At 43.6% G+C, this 20,549-nt stretch overlaps 1 protein-coding gene across 2 annotated transcripts; it reads right to left on the bottom strand.

Moving 5' to 3' along the window:
- Positions 1–474: 474 nt before the first annotated feature.
- Positions 475–20,254, bottom strand: armh3 (armadillo like helical domain containing 3). Of its 2 annotated transcripts, none has more exons than XM_030094586.1 (26): positions 20,119–20,254; positions 18,205–18,314; positions 18,069–18,125; positions 17,674–17,820; positions 17,058–17,165; positions 16,882–16,974; positions 16,723–16,797; positions 16,554–16,640; positions 15,164–15,220; positions 15,001–15,044; positions 14,413–14,473; positions 14,282–14,328; positions 13,067–13,142; positions 12,042–12,135; positions 10,379–10,480; positions 10,237–10,295; positions 9,509–9,574; positions 9,220–9,289; positions 8,910–8,970; positions 8,732–8,820; positions 7,513–7,595; positions 7,098–7,224; positions 6,898–6,973; positions 5,935–6,013; positions 2,212–2,328; positions 475–1,516 (listed from the first exon to the last, which is right to left on the bottom strand). In XM_030094586.1, the coding sequence occupies exons 2-26, from the start codon at positions 18,304–18,306 to the stop codon at positions 1,424–1,426; spliced, it is 2,070 nt and encodes a 689-aa protein (XP_029950446.1). In that variant the 5' UTR covers positions 18,307–18,314; positions 20,119–20,254; the 3' UTR covers positions 475–1,423. The 2 variants fall into 2 exon arrangements, with proteins under 2 accessions (XP_029950446.1, XP_029950447.1); XM_030094587.1 differs by having other exon boundaries at positions 18,205–18,328; positions 20,119–20,150.
- Between the last annotated feature and the right edge of the window lie 295 nt (positions 20,255–20,549).

Below are 20,549 nucleotides of genomic sequence, written 5' to 3'. Positions count from 1 at the left end.
GCCCTGAAGCAAGACACTCAAGCCAAACAGCAGCCGCACGCGCGAGTGAAAAAGCAGTTTGAGGCTGATGCAAAAACATTAAGTACATTAAGAAAGTCAAATATCAAAGTAGATGATAGCTCCGAGTCCTTTGCACATTTCTATTGAACCGCTGGGAAAAGTTTCTCTCCATTAAAGAGGGAAAATTAAACTTCTACAGACAGGATTTATGAGAATTATAACGTTTTGAAAAGAGCCAACTGTTTGTCTCTGAATGAGTTTTAAAAAATAATTTGTTTTTTAAACCAAATATCGATCCTGGTTGTTGTCATTAATAAAAGGTTTACACGCGGATAAAGTGACCTTTGTCGTTCCATCGCCAGGCCAATAAACTATTGATTTTTAGAAATTTGGCCAACAGGCTGAACGCAACCAGCAAACCACCAGCAGTTCTGGAAGAACAGTTTAGAAACCAAACACTGGCGAGCAGGAAAGTAAGAGTAGGAAACAATTTTTTTTATTTAAAAAAAGGAGACATAAATATTCCTACAGGAGTTAAGCCACGAAAGAAAAACCAAACGCTGGAAGAAGTTGCATAATTCAGAACCGCTTTCAATCAATCAAGAAAAAAAAAAAAGTAACAATGAGTTCAAAAGGCTGTATGTACACTGGGCCTCTTTTTTCTTCCTTTTCCGTCGAACTGACTTCATCTGTGCCAGAGACACATCAGCAGCGACGGCTCACTCCAACACCGGGAGGCCGCTGAAATAACCTCAATACATTCGGTAAGACTGAAACTCCAAACAGGTCGCCGGTACGAGTCTGACTCGGGGAGGGAGTGAAGCTCGGCTCCGGGGGAGGTGGAGATAGGTTTTTTTTTTTGAGAGTTCTCGTCCACTTCCTGCTGAGCGGATCACTTCAAAGCATCCGCTGCCTGTTTGATTGAACTCTCCTACCCCTTCACACACACACAGGTAAATACAACATACTCCTGGATTTGTTCTGAGCATGAGGAGAATTAATTCAACATTCACGCCATAATCTGCAAAGGAAGAGTTAATGCTCTATTTTAAGAAAGTCACCAAACTCCCAAAAAAAAAAAAAAAAAAAAAAAAAGGTGAAAAATAGAGATGATTCCAGTTCTTTCTTTATCTGAACACCAGACGGCAGAAATACTTAGTGTCACTAAATCAGACCACGGTTTCCGTGTGTCGGTTAACAGTCCAGCCAATACTGCTGATTGGACACAGAGAGGCAGCGCAACACGGACACGTCCTCAAATCCGGACGGCCTCCAGGCTTCGGTTCGAGGTGCATCCAGCCTGTCGGTGCGTCTGTCTCTGCCGCCGTGTCGAGGGCGAGGGGTGGGGGCGAGGGGCGGAGAGAGAGTGGTCGGTGTGAAGTTCGCCGGCGTGCTGGGAGGAGGCCGGGCGGGCGGGCGGCGCTCATGAGATGGTGGAGAACTCTTTGAGCAGGACGTCCTGACTCAGCGTGTTGAGGGAGACGTTCTTCCTCACGTTCAGGCTGATGGAGCGGACCTGCAGGGCGACACCGTCATTACCGAGTTTATGTTGGGACATTGAATGAAAAAAAAAAAAAAAAAAAAAAGAAGAAGAAGCAGGAAATGAGGTTTAATCCGAACACAGTCATTCTGCCGACGCTGTGCTGACCGAGCACGATCCACAACCTGAACGCCTCGGCACGCACTCAGAGGAAGACGGTGAAGGGAAACGAGACAGTTTTACGCTTACATGACATCCGCGTCTTAAGACTTTATTTGATCTACCTGCTTTCACTTCACAGGAAGTTTCTCAAAATCTAACTCTGCATTGAGAATCTCTGAACATGTCTTAATGTTTCCACATTAGACCAGTCGACGGCTCTGAACTGAAATTTTCTCTTGGTAGACGGAGAAATTTGTCCCGAAGACGATTTATAACAACAGCGTTTCTGCTCAGCTGAACTGATGTAAATAAGAAATGTCTCATTAGATATTTAAAAGGTACATCACAGGAAAATGTTAGTCTGTTAAAAAGAAAAGAAAAGAAACAGCATTTGAATATTGTAAAGTCTGGGAATTGAGCTTTCACAAACTCATTCAGGTTCTTTGGACACTGAAAACAAACCAGACCGGTCATCTGGAGCCAGTGAAACTGGCCTCTGCTGCCTGATTAAATCCTACAAAAACATCTAAGAGACCCATTTCAGACCAAACGTGCGCCCCCGCCCTCACCAGCTCCTTGAAGAACGCCGCCTCTTTGGGCTGCTCCGCGTATCTCTCGAACTGGTCCAGGCCGTCCTGCAGCTTGAGGGTCAGCGTGTCGTAGTTGGACCGAACCACTTCCAACACCTGCGGGTCGGGACGAGAGCAGCGGCGGTGAATTCCTGAGCGTGCGCTCCGACATCCACACAACAGTCAAATATTAATCCCTGTTAAATATTTTAGGGAAGCACTTTTATTCATGAGGGACGTTGTGCAGGATTGCAGAACGCAGTGTGAGGTTTCTGTGCTCGTTACTTCCGACCGCTGCCTGCACGCAGCTTGAGCCCGGTTAACACGGGTTTCTTCATTTAGGAAATAGTGTGATCTGCAACTTGATGGATTTTAAAACGTCACACCTGCTGCTTCTTCGCCTCTGCTTTAATATTAGGCAGATCCGTGGTAAAAATTCCGACAAAATTCAATAACTTGCAAAATCCAGCATCTACAGCAGTGTGATTTTCAACTCGTGGGGTGCAACCCTAAAACGGGCCGTCTGTTGGTTTTCAGTAGGTCGAAGGATTAGAATTGAAAAAGATTTGAAATCAGTGCAGCTTCAACAGTAGCTGGAGATGTTTGTTTAAATATGAGATTTTAACTGTCGTTCAACACCAGCAAAGTCTCACATATGCTAATCTGAGAAACAACCACGACACTGCGAGCATTTTATCATCTGTCTCGTCATGAAATGTAACTTCACATTATGTGTTGTAACAGGTCCATCTTGAAAATGTGAACATGTGTCTCGAAGAGATTAGCTGGGATATCAACTTTTCAATACTGAAACACAGATACGACACAGATTATGATTTATGAAAACAAAACCTGTTGGTATGTTTTAAGCGGCGGAATGTAAAAATAACTTCAGTAAAGATCAATTTCATATTTGTGCATAAAAAAAAAGCACGGTGCTGTTTAAAAAAGAGGCTGAATTTACTGCAGTAGAGAGTCTGGGTTGAATGCTAAATGCATCTAATCGAGGCTACAAAGGAATATTTCCATCTCTGCCCCCACCGGCTGTTTTTGTGTTACTAAAATGGTTTATTTGAACATCTCCGGTTCAAACTCGAACCTTTCTTTAATTCCAAAGATTTGAAAGGTTCAAGGGCAGCCGAGAACCACTGCGGGATAAAACTTTACTATGGCAGGAAACCGAAGGACCTGGTGAACACTGTGGAGAACCCCAGTGAGTGTGTGTGTGTGTGTGTGTGTGTGTGTTATACGAGCACAACACAGCTGCCTGAAGTAAAGCTGCCCTCAGATAAGAATTTGAAGTGAGCTGAGAGATAATTATTCAGGCATTGGTCACACCTCCACTCCCTCCTCCCCCCCTCAGCTGTGAAATTGTGAAATAGTCCTTTATCATTATTTTATTACTGCCTGTGCAGCTTCCAGCGATCACAGTGACAGACTTCCACTGTCGTCAACATCCGGCTTTTATTCACACAAAAAGATGTGCGCATGAATGAAATTAGTCCTGCACGGCAGTAAACCCACGACGTGCACGTTGTCTTCTTCGTTGGCGGCGGTGCGTCGACAGTACGGCTGGATCGGCGCTTTGAAAGGCGCGAGGCATTAAGGAGTGAAAAGCTTTCTCCTCTATTTATTTACTTGCTATAAATCTAAAGCTGAGAAATCCACCGCCTCACAGCTGGAGAACTCGCCGAATGAAGGCGGCTTTGAAGAGCTGACACGGGGAGCCGGTAAGGAGCAGAGCCAGAGCTTCTGAGCAAAGGCCAGACGGGGGGCATTCGGCTGGCGTTTCTTCAACTCGTACACTGCGTGACCGACGGTCTGCACGCGGCCATCGCTCTGTTTGTCTTCAAACAAAAGCGGCTTCGTTTACTTTCGCGTGTTCAGACTCTGGTATTGTACTTTGTATGACGGCGCGGCTTTAATATGCTCGTGGGAGTCATCTATCACGCGGTGTCACTGCGGGGAACGCAGACGCTCCGGGCGCGTGGCGTGCCGGCGAGTTACATCCTCTACCGAGAACAACTGGTCTCCCGTGCGCGGTGATCAGAGCTCAACACAAAACCGTCAAACAAATGTCTTCAGAGCCGACAGTCGCTGCTCACGTCCCCAGAGAAACCGTTTGCATCACACCAGGTAGTAACGCTGATTTTACTGCATTTAATAAGAAGTTCAGCCGTGTCGTGTGTATTTCTGTCTGTATGCACAGTAAGAATGCATGCCTGGACAGGTGTGTGAGTATTGGATATCGATGCATTTATCTTTATACTCCAAGAAAATGATTTTATGTAAATTTACATATAGGTTTATACATATAAACCAATATTAGTATAAGCAGATATGTTTTCTCTTTTGTATGTTTTGACACATCTGGAAGAAATTAATGAATAAAAGCTGAATTTCTTTGATTGTGACAATTTAAAAAAAACATTCCTGAATGATCTACAGGGAAGTAGCAGGATGAACTGACAGGTGTCAGCTAGAGGTTTTTAATCTAAAAGTCAAACTTGATGTAAAGGCACAAATAACGCAGACTTGCATTTTTTTTTTTTTTTTTTTTAATGGGTTTCGGTCGTGAACATGATGAATTTCGCTCAGAGTCGTGATTCTGCTGGAAGTCGGTTATTAGTGAAGCCTCTGTGGTCCCGCTGTTAACCAGCATGAAGTGAACAACAGATTGAAAGCAGCTCAGAGGGAGCGGCGACGCACCAGGAGGAGTTATTGTATCCGATTGGCCATTAATTTTCAATATCCTTTTCATCTTAAAGAAGGCCGGGTGTCTCCTCGCTGACACCGTGTGAAACCCATCTCATTAGTGTTCGAACCACCGGCAGAGATAAAACCCCGCGCTGCTCACTGACCCTCGGCTCACTCCGCCTCGTCCTCTTTGTTGTGAATAAATCTAGCAGATAAAAGCAGAGAGGTAATTGGAGACTATAATGAACAAATCCATCACTCTCTTATCAGCTTGTAGGATTCTTCGGGCTGTTTTATTTATTTATTTTTTTCCCCTCTCTCCCTCACAGATTTGACATAAATAATAAAAAGTCTTAAACGAAGCTCATATCAGCTCAGCCTCCTTCAAGGCCCAGCTTAGGCTTCTCTCATAATGAGGACATAACTCTTCAGTTTCAGGGGTTCAAGAGCTTAATGAAGGAGTTCACAGCGTGTTTGTTAAGCAGCAGGTAATGTGATTATTTCTACGAGAGAAGCTACCGGAGGGGGAAAAAAAAACAAACCCAAACTTAGCTTTGAGTGTAGAACGGTGAAATGAAGACGTTTATGAAGAACATTGCACCGAATGAGGGCTTCACCCAAAATGTTTTGTCTAAATTGTGACAAGTTTGTACAACTTTATCTTACATCTTGTAGACAAGTTTGATTAGCGGAGAAATCCCTAATTGGAAGTTAGAGCAAAATCTAGTTTGGTTTGTTTCCTCCCTTCAATCTGAAATCTGTACCGGATGATTCAAAGTTGATGTTTTGTCAGTTTTCACATATATTTGTCAAAACAAAGCTAGAATACTGTACCTTTTAACTGATGTTTACGATATCAACTTCTCCTCAACCACAAGCGATTTATTCACACCTCGCGGCCCCAACGTCTCAGTGATTAAACCTGCTGCAGACTGAGTGTTTTCCACTGTTAGCTAAAAAACGTTGATAGGCGCGCTGCTGTCTGAGCGGAGAGCAGCCTCTGGTGTGAGTGTGTGCCACGTCTACCTGCTCCTCCGACAGCTGCGAGATGTGGTTCACGGCGGCGTACGACTCGATCTTGGGGTTGAAGTGGTTGATGATGGCCCTAGAAGACAGGGAACAAGACGTCATGCGAATCTCAGATGTCGAGTCTTTGACTTGATATGTTACAGCTATTTGGACACTCATAATTAATGCATCTTTTTCCTGTATTTTGTTATTAATCTCTGTGGAATAAATGTTTTATTATTTAATGTTCAGCGTTTATTAACGGCCGCCTGTTTCTATCAACACAACTCATTCTTTCAACCAATATTGGCCAATTCCATGTCTGTTTTCTCTTCGTATTGTCTGAACACACCCGGGAATTTCTAACATTAGCATTTATTTTAAAGGAAATAAACTGTCTCACCGGGAAGCTGAGAGATTAAAAGGCTTATTCTGTCCTGGCTTACGGCGCGTCATTTATCAAACAGATGAGAAAAATGCAGCGAGCTCTCACTGGAGGTAATTCTCTTGTCACCTATGAGTGGGGAGAACTGAATTGATGGAGGAATTAAAATGATTCCTTCATTTGGGTCCATTTCTTTACAGATCTTAACATTCATTCATTCACATGCTCTTTCATCTCCCTGCCTTTGCTGAGAGTGAGCTCTCTTCCTCTCCCTCTGAGGAGGAACTCTTCTGATGAGTTCTCCGGAGCCTCCAAACCTCGACGCCCAGAGAGGATCGTCTCCTCAGAGGAGTCAGATTTCACACATGAAGCCACGGAGCGGGGGTGTGTGTGTGTGTGGGTTTGGGGTGAAGGAGATAAAAGCTGGGCAGACCGAAGGACCAAGTCTTCAAACAGAGTGAGACTTCTCTTCAAATATATATTCTGGTTTGTGATTCTCTTCATTCCAAAGTGACTCGTTGTTTCTGAAACAGCAATGTCTGTGTTGACAGTGTGTGTTTAGAATGTGTGTGTGAGTTGACAGCGTGTGTTCTTACCGAACATTGATCAGAGCGTGTGTGACTTTACTGGCTGCCTCCTTCCACTGGCCTGTGTTGGTTGATACTCTCAAAACTACGAGACAAGAAACACACAGAATGAGCCTGAATCTGCATTTATCTCAAACACACCTCTACTCCAGGTGGATCTTTCCCCTCAAACTGGCTCGGATGTGAGAGAGCGAGCGAGTCTCACGTACCCATACAGTAGAGGTTGTCAAACACCTGGTGCATTCGCACGATCTCGTAGTACAGCTCGTCGTAGCTGTTGGAGGTGGGCAGGAAGGTGTCGCCATACGTTATGAACATGTTGAACAGATTCACTACCTGGAGGAGAAAACGCACATTAGAACGACCCGGCACACAATCACCTACAAACAGACCAGGATTAGTTTTTCTTCAGCTGAAAAGTGTCTAGTTTTTGCCAATGGAAAAAAAAAAAAGGCTGTCTATTCCAGTGAGTGATTTCAGAGATTTCATTACACACACAGCTGGACTACAACAGCATCTGTCTCCACTACCAGACGACACAGCCGGGTCCCCTGAGAGACTCATCTCCAGTGTGGATGTACTGCGTCAGGCTCCTGTCACTATTTCGGGGGGCGTGTTTCTCACCAGTAAGGACAGATGAAAGATGTTGTGCTTGGCGAGCAGCGAGGTTTCGTTTGACAGCAGGAACTTCAGCAGGTTGATGAGAGCTGCGCAGGAGAAAACGGGCTCATATTAATGAAACGACGCGGGCCGATCGCGGCAGCCCGCTTTCCTCTTTATTGTGGAAGATAATGGAAACACAGGAGGGAGGCGAAACCTTTTCAACGCCCAATCAAGCCTGCGCACAAGCTTTTATTGAGCAGCACAAAACAAATCCCATCGGAGGAACAAAAGAAGCTTTTGCCAAATCTCTTACTGAAGTTAGGAGAAAGAGCACAAAGCGAGCAGATAAAGACATCAACTGCTTTATTTGGGTCATTTTTCCTCCTATCGTATTTTATGGTACGCCGTTATCACCACCAGGAGGGCAGGATGGCTATTATTGAGGGAATTAAGCCGATTATTGCTCTGATTAGAGGAATCTGGATTCTAATGATACACAGCACAATGAGGTTATTACAAGCTGAAATGTTACCCTGCTGTCTGTTGACCGGGCGGAAAACAAGGCCACCAGGACGCCGCCGTCTTCACAGACTCGTTTTCCAGCCCCAATGATGCAATATATTCCCCAAACACAACAGATCCACTTTTATTTTCGTTTGAATAAAGCTGCAACTGAGCCACACCTGAGGTGCTGTTGAGCAACTCAGAAGATCGATACGTTTTATTCAACGGAACCATAAAGCGCCCTGTTCAGACCGACGCTTTGAAACGCATCCTGCAACACAACTGACACAAAGAAATCGATGCTGCGGTCGTTAACGTGTAAAGACGAGCTGCAACATCCAAACTGAACATTAAAGGATGCGTCTGAAACTTTATCATCAAGGCACCAAACAACGTTAAAACTTTAAAGACAAAACCTGAAGTTAGCATCTTTAACTGAACTGAGAAAATTATGGTTTTCTATCAGACGGAACTTTAGGGAACCGGGTTTATTTTAGCTTATTTTTATGTATTTTTGACAGTAATTGCCTTTAAGACAACTAACAAATGGAAGAATGGGATCCGTTGATCATTATAGCCATCTGAGAAGTTTCCCCACTGCCAAACCAAGCAGCAACAGTAGATCAGCATCAAGAAGTAATAAAAGACGCTCAAATGATGTCCATATTTTAATTTCAGGAGTATCTTTAAGTACGCTGAAAACCCATCTGTTTATAAGAAAAGAGAGCATGTTTACCTGACCACAGCTCCCTCCAGGTGTAGTGTAATCTGATTCTGCACTTCTTCTGGTAACAGAGGAGTTTGTGGATGATCTGCACACAGCGCCTGCACAGGAAAACAAACCCACTCAGACATGGACGGAGGAGACGTCTCAGTGAGGTTTGTAAGGTTTGGATTAAGTGTTTGCTGCTCACAGGTACAAATCCATCGGAAAATCCTTCATCATGTGAGTGACGATGAACTCCACCATCAGATCTACGAGGCAGAGATGCAAAAGAAGAAAGAAATGCGTTGAGGGAGCAAATATCAACCCTGCTGCTGCAGCACTGATAGAAACTTCTGATTAAAGAAATAAAGCAAGAAGAATCAATCGCTGATCCAAAAAAGAAAGAATAAAATGCCAAATTGAAATCTTTCTAGTCATGTTTGTATTATATTAACGCCCATCAAATAAATTTAAATTAGAATAAACCAACAAAACATGAAACAACAGAGCTTCCATACCTAGAACGGCACAAACCAGCGGACGCGACGGGATATTCTTATCCACGGCTTTTTTCCTGTGTCTCATGGGCTGAAAACAAACACGACAATTCACTGTACAGACACATAAATACATAATTCACAGGTAAATGTAAGGGAACTGACTAATTTTTAATGGTAAATACTGTACAGAACATCTTAGCCAAAGGCTCAAAAGACGCACGCAGCTTCATATTAGTTTAGAAATCATTTCTAAAAAATAAGTTGCTATTTGTTTGCTATTAGTTATTTTCTCAGCTCCTGAACTCACCATCTTGTGGAGATTGACTCTGAAGTTCATGTTGTCGTCATGAAGAAAGGCATCAGCGTACTGGTCCTGTCACACACACACACACACACACACTGTGAGGATTAGAGCGCACATTTTGATAACATTTGAATTCCTGTTTCAATCCATTTAACAAAAACAGATTAAGGTGAGTCACAGAAGAAATTAATAAAAAGAAAAACTGCTGATATTTGTTATTTGGCTACAAAACATTTTCATAACACCATGTTCTGAACTCTCTGCTTGATCAAAGCAGCTCTTTCTGCAGTCAGACCCTCACTGAACTTGAATGAAGAGTCTCCCTTTCAACTTTAATAATAATTTAAAAAAAAAAAACTTGCAACCAAGTTAAAAAAAAAAAAAAAAAAGCTGTTGGTTATGCAGCTAAAACATATGAATAACGAACCTCGTCTATTATATCGAGGGTCTCTCACTTTGGTTGAAATGTCACATCATCCTCGGTAAAGATCAAGTTAAATGAAGACATAACGAAGATACCAGTGAAACCCCATCAGGTATCACTCTACAGAAACAGAAGAAAATGTCGTCTCTGAATTTTAAATAAAGCTCTTTAATAACACTGAGGGGTTGAAATTTTCAAGCACTTCGATTATTGTCTCATAAAAAGTTGTTCAAACAAATCAAACCATCGTTCTGAAGGGAAAGCGGAGGATTAGATGTTCATTCTGAAGCAGAGGAGCGGCTCGTACCTCGGCGATGCAGGTCAGGATGATCAGGCACAGTCTGGCACTGTTGAGTCGGTGCTCGTCTGAAACACAACCAGCAGTCTTTAGTACGGAATGCGACGCCTCCGGGGGGACGGAGACAGACGTGCGCCCTGGTGGGGTTTACCTTTAGTGTCCTGCATCACGATGGAGGCGTACTTGAGGAAGGTGATGAGGAGGTTGCTGGTCTGCAGGTTGGGATCCAGAGGCAGTTCTGGGTTGTTCATCACTGCACAGCAAAGACACCGATCGGTCATTACGTTTCCACCACCAGATAAATAAAGCAGTGAGCAGATTGAGATGAGAAGCTCGTTAAAAGAAACCCTTTCAATCGCTGCCCCATATCCACGATGAAGAGATGATTCACTTCTACTGTAAGTGGTTATAATGTTACGACTCGGTGCATTCATACACAGGCTTACGCTGGCTTTCTTACAGAAACAGTTCCTGATTTTTATGTATTCTATAACCTTCATTAAATAACAGAAATGTAACGTCTGCTGTCACTGTGAGCACTACTGGAGCGGACATCATCTGGAGCAGCAGAGCTCCTTCAGGCAGTCGGAGCTCCTGCGGCTCCTGCACCTGCCTGTGTTGTCTGGACCAGAATCATCATCCATTTAAAAAAAAAAAAAATAATAATGAATAAATCTCAGCTCCCTGAAACATACAGCTTGTCTCATGAATGAATAATGACTCGGTTCTATTCCATCTCGCTGGTTTGTTTCGGTGCTGCGCAGATCACCGCAGGCCTGCCAGAGACGCACCGTCTTAAAAGAAACAAAGTGAAGGGAAGTAAAACAACGTACAGTCCCGACACGTGATTCAAGGGAACGTGTGTGTGTGTTTATGTGCGTTTTAAAGCACACACAGCCTAAGTGCTGAAGCTCCCATGACATGGCATGATGCGCGCTCCGCATGTGAAACATTCATTTGGAGATCTGGAGCTGCAGGTTAATATTTCATCGACAAAACGGCTCTTGGGTTTGAGGCAATGCAGGAAAAGCTGTCCAGAGATAGAAACACGCACCTTTAAAAGGCTGCAGCGAGCGCGCGTGCTAAATGACCTGGTTTTAAACGCACTACAACGCACACCTTGACCATAAGTGGAAGTGACAGCCATGCACTGGTTTTCAGAGAGGGATTAGAACGATCGCAGGACGATTTCATGATTATTAAGCCGTCATGAGAGGCAGAGTTTCTTAAAGCGTCAGCGCTGTTTGCTGTTAATGAATGAGTAATTTTTTATTGGAAATCCTTTTAAGAAGGGACAGGACATGTGAGACCACTGCCTGTGAAGGTGCAATTGTATGCTTTAGTGCAGTGCGGTCAAACATAAGGTTCGCGGGCCAAACGTGGCACGCAAGAGTCAACAATTCGGCCTGACAGGACACCATGCAAACGGTAAAAATTTTTAAAAAATGCAGATTTTTAAAGAAAAAGAAGCGCTATGCTGTCAGGTAGAGTTTGGAAAAATGTGCATAATGCTACAACTTAAAAGAAAAGGTCTTTTTTTTTAAACATTTCACTGCATTTGGCACATGGAGGTTTCATTAAAACTGCCTTTACTTTGAGACTGTAGTAATTTTTTACTAGTAATGGTTCACTTCAAATATTGCTGGAAGTTATCAAAACTCACCAAACGATAAAATTATTATTCAAGACCCAAGAAGCAGTTTCTGGCCTCCACTCCCCCTTCCTGCTCTTAAAGAAGGTTCAATGCAACCAACAGAAAAGCTCACAAACCTGGTTTTATTTTCAAGAAAAGTGTAAAAAGGGGGTCTTCTTACTGTCCAGGGAGGGGGGGGTTGTGCCGAGCGGTGTTGTGGGGGTGGTCGGAGTGGGAGTGGTCGGACTTGCTGCGATTTCGATTTCAGGGTGACTCTGTGGAAAGACCAGATATGAAGGACTGTCAGAGGAGGCAAGAAGCCTGGAACCTGGAATGAAACCATGTGAGAGTGTTTACATTTCATCACTTAAATGTCATTTTTAACATGTGAGCTGACAGCTCTGCTTTAGAGCTCGTCTTCACTGCCTGTTCGTGAAGCAGCTTTGATCGTTATGGACGTAAGATTAATTGAAAATTAATAAATCAGTAGAAAGGGGAACAGGCAGATGAGGAAGCTTCTGTGTCCATCCTCAATATTTAATTAGACAAGTTAAAAGCAGCATATCTGTATAAGATCAACAACAACAACAAAACCCATCAAAGAAACAAAATAAGATATTAATCATATAAACCTTCAGATCAAAATGCTGTTTGTGCTTTGTGCATTTATATTGCATTTCAAACCATCCAGAGAAATCACAAAAAGCATGAAACATCATTAAAAATGCAGGTTTCTTTTCAGTGCATCAGTGTAAGAGGGGAAGATATGACAAAACAATTACTGTTGTGAGTGTTCTCCTTTTCAAGCCATTTTGCATTTCATGGAAATGTGAACACATCAGACATTTCAGGGCAGGAGCGGCTCTGATTTGCAGTTTTCCTTTTAAAATCCACTTTTTAAAATTAATAAATGTGTAACGCAACACCTTAGGGCGCCTACATACTGCAGTCTTCAGCTAAATAAGTACAGTCAAATGAAACTTTCAAATATTGAATGCCAGCCTTTTATGGACTGCAGAAATGTGTCAACAAGGATTTTTCAAAGTGCTGTAATTGCAAAACATACATCACGTGCACAGTTCAGTCTCATTTACTGCCCTCGATACAAGACAAGGGGTGGGGTGCTCTCGCTCAACACTGGAGCTATTGACACATAAAAGAGTTTCCCGCCCTCTGAATAAATATGTGGTGGTGCAGCTGCTTTACCTGTGCTAATACAGTGATGAAGTTGCGGTTGAGATGCACAGCTTCGTAGAGAGCCAGCAGAATTGCTTCATTTGTCCTGGAAACGAGAGGAAAGTTGATTGAGATCAAGCACCTTGTTAGAATAAACCCTCTTCATCTTCCAGAGGGGGAAACGTGATCATGATGAAGTCATGTGACTATATGTGATTCTTCTGTGTCAATACTAAAGCACATTTTCATTACAGTGAGTAGATGAAGTGAAGGTTTGTTTTAAATGAGTAGTTTCAAAGATGTGCTTATGCTGAACCCTCATGAAGATGAAGTGTATCACATTAATGAACTCAAACACCAACAACAGCAACAAGCTGAGAACAGATAAGATTCGAAACAGGAAGAGAGAAGCAACCTTCAACGCTGGAGGTGTAAATTATCCAACCACACAAAGTCTTTTAACTCAACCTAATAAAACAGATACATAAGTTTCTAGTTGCTCTGGTCACTGTGTTGCCGCCCTGCCATACACTCTTTGGAGTGTGGTTCAGTGCATCCTGGTGCTTTAATTATCCTTGAGATGTGTCTGGTACTTGATGGGAGTCCATCAGAGACTAAATAAATTGATTGGACATAGTTCAGACACACTCATCTGCAGAAGAAGCACCAACGGTGGTGGGTTGGAGTGTGGGGGATGTCCTGACTGTTGAAACTGGCCAAACAGCTGAAGTGATTGATCAGTGACAAGCTGAGGAAGCCGTCTCCAGAAAAGGGAGACCCCGAAGAGAAGCTCCACTCCACATCAGTGGAGGTTCTGTGGTAAGACCTTAAAACCTCTCAGGTCATCAGTTCAGACCATGACAGTCTGTTGTGAATTTTCCAGCTTACATTTAAAGGACTCAGAGCTTCAGCTAAAAGGTCCCGGGATCCAATAACAGAAAAAACTCTTTGAATAGAACCCAAAGTCACTGATTGGCGCCAAGCATTGCTGAGGACACATTTACCTCTGCACCTAAACACTGTAGGCAGATACCTGAAGTACTGTCAGAAAGTCAGATTTAATAATGAAAAAAAGCTTTGATTCAGAACAAAGACCACTGGGTGTAATCTAGAGTCTGCAGGCTGTGCTGAGCTCCTCTCGGTCTCATTTGGTTACACGACAGCAGCAAACCAGTTCAAAGTAACGAGGCTCTAACAGTGATCAAACAGAGTGCGGATGACGGATGTGGAAAAAGTTGAACTCACTGAACAGAGAGCTTCTCATCTGCATCGGCTATAAACATGTTGCCCACCTGAGGAGGGGGAGGACGCATTAGCAGCAGAGTTCGCAGAAAACATGAAACCACTTCTACACACACCGTGAATCCAGATCCTACCATCGTGGTGAGAGTAGAGAAGAAACCGCCCTGATTCTCCTCTTCTTTGTCTTTGTATTGTCTGTAAGATAACACAAGAGAGGACACGATGGACTGAAAAGGAAACACGGAGAGAACGACAAATACGCTGGAGGTGGCTTCGTCAAAGGAAAAGTAGAAGTTTTCACTCAGACCCAGCGCTTGTAACCGAAACACACATTTACCTCACAGCTCGATCTGCTCTCCTCGATTCATTATCTACGGGGCCTTCAATTTTCCACAAAAACAATGCGCAGTATGGAGAAATCATCCATCACTTTGATGTGTCCGCACACGCACGGCGACAAGACCTCCCTTCACCAACAGCATTTTAATTTCCCAACCTCGCCTCATCCAAAAAACATTACAGACCGCGAGAGAAACCTGTCAGATATAAATAACTTAAAGTATAAAGGGACGGGGCTTTCTTTTTTTCCCCCCCTTTCTTCTTCCCATTCCACGGGAATAGAAATAGAATGTTCGTGGGAGACTTCAAACTGAACTGATGATGCCAGCAGCCTCGGCACGCCACGCGCTGCTGCATCATTAAAAACCAGCCCGGCGCCTCACCTGTTATATTCCGTCAGGGCCTGGTGGACGACCATGCCCATTCCCTGGGAGAGAAAAACACGCAGCGTTTCCGTCAAACCTTTTGATAACCTGTTTGATGTGAAGAACCGCCTACACCGCGCTGGAGAATCATTAGCGAGCAGTAAAAGGAGGAAGAACTCACATCGAGTGTTGGCTCGTCATCCACGATGGAGAGCTTCACAATGTACGGATTCACAGACTGGAACAGAAAGGCAAATATTAAAATCAAAACTCATCTCTTGGTGGTTTTCAAGAGACTCGGACACAAGCAACAGATGATCAGAGGAGAGAAACTCACAGGGCGAAGAACGACTAGTTAAAAGTGGCGCAGACAAAATAGAAGAATTTCTTTTTATTGATAAACCCTTTTTTAAACTTATGAACTAGGGATGGGACGAGATCTTGTGTCGCGAGATTGAAATGCCGCGAGATTTCTCGTCCATGCTTTTAACGAGATTGAGTACATTTATATGCAGGCAATAACTCTTCATTAACTGGAATATTAACGGAATAACACATTACATGGCGCACAGCCATATAAACACGTGCAAAACCCCGAATATGCTCATATTCACATTTAAAAACCCGGTCGAAAGGGACATGAAATACTGTTCTGCGCTTGTTCTATCCGCAAGGAATCTTGGTCTTTTGAGTACACAAACTACTTGTGATACAGTTTAATTGCTACGGCGTAAAGAAAATGTGCGGAAACGACCGTTCAGTTCTTCTCTTTTATCGCAAAAAACGGTGCATCGCATCATTGATCATATTACCACGTCTCTACGGCTCACACTTTTTTTTCTAACAACACGCAGAGAGAGCCTCAGAGAGAGCCTGCAGCGCCCTTCTTCTTCTGTGGTGTCTGTGTAAAATAATGTTGAACATGCAAACAGCACACCTAGTGGCATGAAGTGCAAATGCAGTCATGGCGTCGTCTGTGCGCCGCGGTTTGAATGGGGACAGGCGAACTAGGTGGCCGCCTAGGGCGCAGTGTACAGGGTGGGGGGCGCCGTGGCCGTACAAGGGGCGCCCCGACGCTCCGTGTTCCGTGTGAGCACTGCTCTGCGCCGCTCTGACGCTGCATGTGAGTACCGCACTGCTCGACACCGCGCATCACCCCTCCCCCGTCTCGTCTCGTCTCGATCTCGTGAGACATCTCGTCTCGTGGAATTTGTGTCTCGTCCCACCCCTATTATGAACTAATGATGCTTTATTGTAAAAACACAGTAAGTACAAATCAGAAGTGTGTAGCTCGCACTGGGCTACACGGTGCTCACAGAGAAAATGACCTGGGTCAGACTAAAGGGGTTCAGAGTGTGAGGGTTTGCATGTTCTCCCAGTATTTGTGAGTTTCTTGTCCCTCTCACACTTTATAAACACTTCTTCTAGTTTAACTGACCAAAAGAAAGTGTACTTTAGTATATTCTCTCCTGTAGACACACCACAGGAGCACATCTATCAGTTTACATTCCTGGCAGGGAAAAGCAGATGAAGAATATCGGAGTAAAACAGCATATGAAGAGAATACACACCTCATACTTTCTGTAGTTGACCAGGAGGGCCAGAAGCACCACAGCATCGTAACCATGCTGCCCTCTGCTGGACACATCCGACAGAATCTGAGTGGAGGAGAGACGGGGAGTGCAGTCAACACAAGCAGCAGTTTTAGAAGACAAACATGAACCGGGATCAATGACTCACCTGTAAGATGGCTTCAAAGATGCTATTGATCATCACGTATTCCAGTATGGTGTTCTGACTAATGTTGTCAGTTACCTGTGAATGCAGATTTTCCACATATGTCACTCGAATTCTCAACAGTAAATCTGTCAATCTGTTTAGTTTTAGATGCCATCTCACCGTTACTAAACACAGCAACAGCTTGAGGCAAAGGCTCTTCAGACTTTCGGAGCTGTCTCCACAGAGGAGGCTGTCCAGTCTCTCCATCAGATCCTGAAAGAAACCATGACGATGAAAAGCTCCACTGGACTTTCCCCTTCAATCCAGCTCTGGCCGTGAGGCGCCTCCTGCTGTACCTTCATCCTCTGCTCGGCCTTGTCGAAGCCCATCAGCATGTTGATGATATCAAAACCCGAGGCGGACTTGTTCTTCTGGTGAACGCCTCGGAAAAGTGCACAGAGAGTCTGCAAAGAGCAGCATTCAGGTTTGGTTTTTCAATGGACAAGAAATAACATGTTAAACTGAACTTCCTCGCTATTTCTTTAAACTCAACTTTAATACAGACGTGCAGAAACTCAGCCATGTCTTATTTTTCTTCTCTGTTGTATCTTGTTTAATACGTGGATTCAGTCCCATGCCTCTTCAACTTCTTTCCTGTTTACATGATTTCTTAGCATCAAGATCAAACAAGTCCTGACATCTCCGTCCTCTCCGTCAACTTCCTCCAGTGTCTCTGGAGAGACGGCGAGCCGCTCCCAGACCAATCAGGAGACATTATCTCCAGCGGGTCCTGGGTCGACCCTGAAACACCAGTAATGGAGGGACACGTGGGGAATTCTAATCGGGCGCCTGGACCGCCTCAACTGGCCAGTTTCAATGTGGAGGAGGAGTCGCAGCGCCACACTCCGTCATGAAGAGGCAGGAAACTCAATTCACCCGAGATCTGACCCCGTCATGACGAGCTGCGGTTACCTGCAGGGCATTGACCACTTTGATTTGGTGCTCCTCTCCCAGAGCCTGAACGCAGTGGTGGAACAGAGAGTTGATGTTGTCCTGGATTCGCTGCACCTCCTCCCCATCTACACTCTCCAACTTGGATTCAAGGTACTCCAAGTTGACCTAAAGCAAGAAGAAGAGGGAAATTAAAGTTCTAAAAAAGAGCTCATGAGCAGTGTGAAACATTAAATCTGTGCAGTGTCTGGGTTATATCTGATCACTTCATCTCAGTACTTCCTCTTTTCACTGCATACAGTTTGACTTCCAGTTTCACTACCATGAAGCCTTAGTTATAAAACTAGTACTATCTACATGTTTTAACAGCTGAAGATCCACACAAAAGAAGTACTGTGAGGATTGTTTTACCACACCTTCATAAGAAACAGCTCATCCCAGAACCGAGGGTTGTTTTTAGATGGGTCTTCTTTCTGAAAAATAGCAGAAAATGACTATTAGCACCTAAACATCAGTTCATTTCGCAATAATTCAACCACACATGATACTCACAGCAAAAATCTCATCATACATCAGAACGACCTTCTCCTTCAGGGGTTTTTTAGAGGACGACGTCCTCCTCAGCAGCCCCGCCTTCTTCTCAACCTGAGACATGACTAAGTCTGAGGAGATAAACACACAATAAAGAGGGATTATTATGTTAAACAAGGTGCAGAACACGCCATGATCTCTTAAGAAGATTGTTGGTGGGATTAAGTGATATGGTTGAAGACTTTCTGACCACAACATTTGGTCTTCCACAGCTCTTTATCTGTGTCTGATTCACTGCAAGCCATCAAATTTTTAACAGATCATCTCCACATGGATTGATATTCTGGGATGAAACCATTTCTAGGAACAGTCGTTTCAAATGCTAATCGAAGGTTTTGTGCTTCAGCAATGAGATAGGTGAGCTATGTAATCAAAACAAACAAAAATAATCTCCATAATTTTGCAGGATGTGTGGTGTATAAACAACTGAAAAGTAAGTGAATTTGTTTTGACTCATTTATGCTCATTTTGACTAGTTATTAATGCGGCCCAGCAGTGTTGGATCTGGCTCAGACGATGAAGAAAAACAGGTTTGTTAATGAAATATGACCCTTTTCATAACAATCTTTCGAACAATGTGAACTTTGAAGTTCAACACTCCTGAACTGGACTCCTTTGAGAGGACTGGCTCATTCTGGCAGAAGAGCTCATGTAGTCAGACTGGAATTTAATGCACTTTTAATACTATCAATTACAACAACTGTGAACTCCTGAGACACCAATGTGGAAGAGACAGAGCTGGAGTGGATACGGCCAAGGCTCATTATCTTTTTAAAAGCAGGTGGAGGCCTGACTAAGAATAAGACTTAACTAAACGAGATCAACACTGAGTTTGTAAGGTGCTGGAAAATCACGCCCCCTTCCAATAGCTGTGATTCATACTGACATTCATTCTATTAGCTTCAAAAACTAAAAAACTGTTCTATAAATTGTCCCTTGATGAAATAACAGCTATTAAACACAAATAACGAGCAGTCAATGATGTGTTCAATTTTGGTGACAGCAAAGGCTGCTGCACATGATTCACAATTTTAATTTAAAATTATCAACATGAGTTGATTGCTCTGAACAAATTCATATTGACTTGCTGTGGCTATTGCTTATAAACCCGAGGGTGAGAAGACAGATGGTTCATTTCGCTAACACACTTGTTTCAAATCAGATTTCCTCTGCAGCAGTCTGGCAACAGACAATTTAATTCAATCGAAGCAGGTGTGGAGCAAGCAAACGTCTTAAAGCATTTACAACCTGCTCAGTCAAAGCAAATAAACCTCAATCCCACCATAGAAATAACCCAACAGAACCCACAGAGACAGCTGGGCTCGTCAGTGTAGCAGACAATTATCATTTCACTAAAACTGTGTTGCTAACTTGAGATTGACACAAAGACAAGTGCACTAACTTCAGCAACGTCAGTTTATAATCAACAAAGGTAGGAACAGGTTAGTCACTACATTAGCTGACGTTATAAGTCAGGAACTTAAGGCTTGCTTGTGTTGATAGTGGTGAAAATATCTTGTTTGTTATCGAATTCCCAGTTGGGATGGGCAGCTAGCTGAAAGGTTAGCCACAAGCAGCTACCTGACCAATCTGTACTCAATTGGTTTGACGACCAGACGACCAGGGACATTGTCAGGTCATCCGGTAAACACTCATGTAAGAGATTAAAATAAAATCAATTACTGACACGTTTAACCAGCTGAACAACTCAAATGTTCCTCTAAGCTAAAGCTAATGCTAGCAAGCTAACGCCTGTCAGATGCTAGCCTCTATATTAGTTTACAATTCAAGATCCAGCTGGCGCCTTCTACCGTTACTGAAATCACTCCTGCACTGTGTCGGATGCTTTCCGAATTCTTTTGTGTCTTTTCTTACCTCAATTACAGTGTTGAAAGCTGCGAGGGGAGTGTGGATCATGAATCCGTGTGACAACAGCTTCTGCTAGCATACTGCTGTCTGAGGGCTGCTGCCGCTGCTCCTCCGGGTCCTAGCGCCGGACCGGAAAGAAAACTAAAATCCATTTCTGTTCACTTTTTTAAACCTCATGCTTCCCTTGATAAAAAAAAAAAAAATACCCCTAATACAATATCATTCAAACTGACTACAATAATTTGTTGATATCACACTTTTTACACTGAGAAAGAAAAGTCTCCTGGATTATTTCACTGTCAACACGTGACTGCAGCTCCCCCTGTAGGAGAGTGAGGGAATTGCACCTCCCAGCCAACAGCAAGGGCAGAGTCCACCTGTACAGGTGTCCAGTCCTTCAGGACAAACACACTCACATCCACACGTAGGGGCAATTT

Source organism: Salarias fasciatus, chromosome 6, assembly GCF_902148845.1.
Source record: "Salarias fasciatus chromosome 6, fSalaFa1.1, whole genome shotgun sequence".
In the NCBI taxonomy this organism is placed as follows: Eukaryota; Metazoa; Chordata; class Actinopteri; order Blenniiformes; family Blenniidae; genus Salarias; species Salarias fasciatus.
Note: the sequence above shows the minus strand (reverse complement) of the source record. Positions and strands in the feature narration are given on the sequence as shown.

Coding starts and splice junctions, on each gene's coding strand:
- armh3 (XM_030094586.1), bottom strand. CDS start 18,306: ATGTCTCAGGTTGAGAAGAAGGCGGGGCTGCTGAGGAGGACGTCGTCC. Junction 16,798..16,881: donor TGTTGCTGTGTTTAGTAACG/GTGAGATGGCAT, acceptor CTGCATTCACAG/GTAACTGACAACATTAGTCA. Junction 14,329..14,412: donor TCTCTACTCTCACCACGATG/GTAGGATCTGGA, acceptor CCCCCTCCTCAG/GTGGGCAACATGTTTATAGC.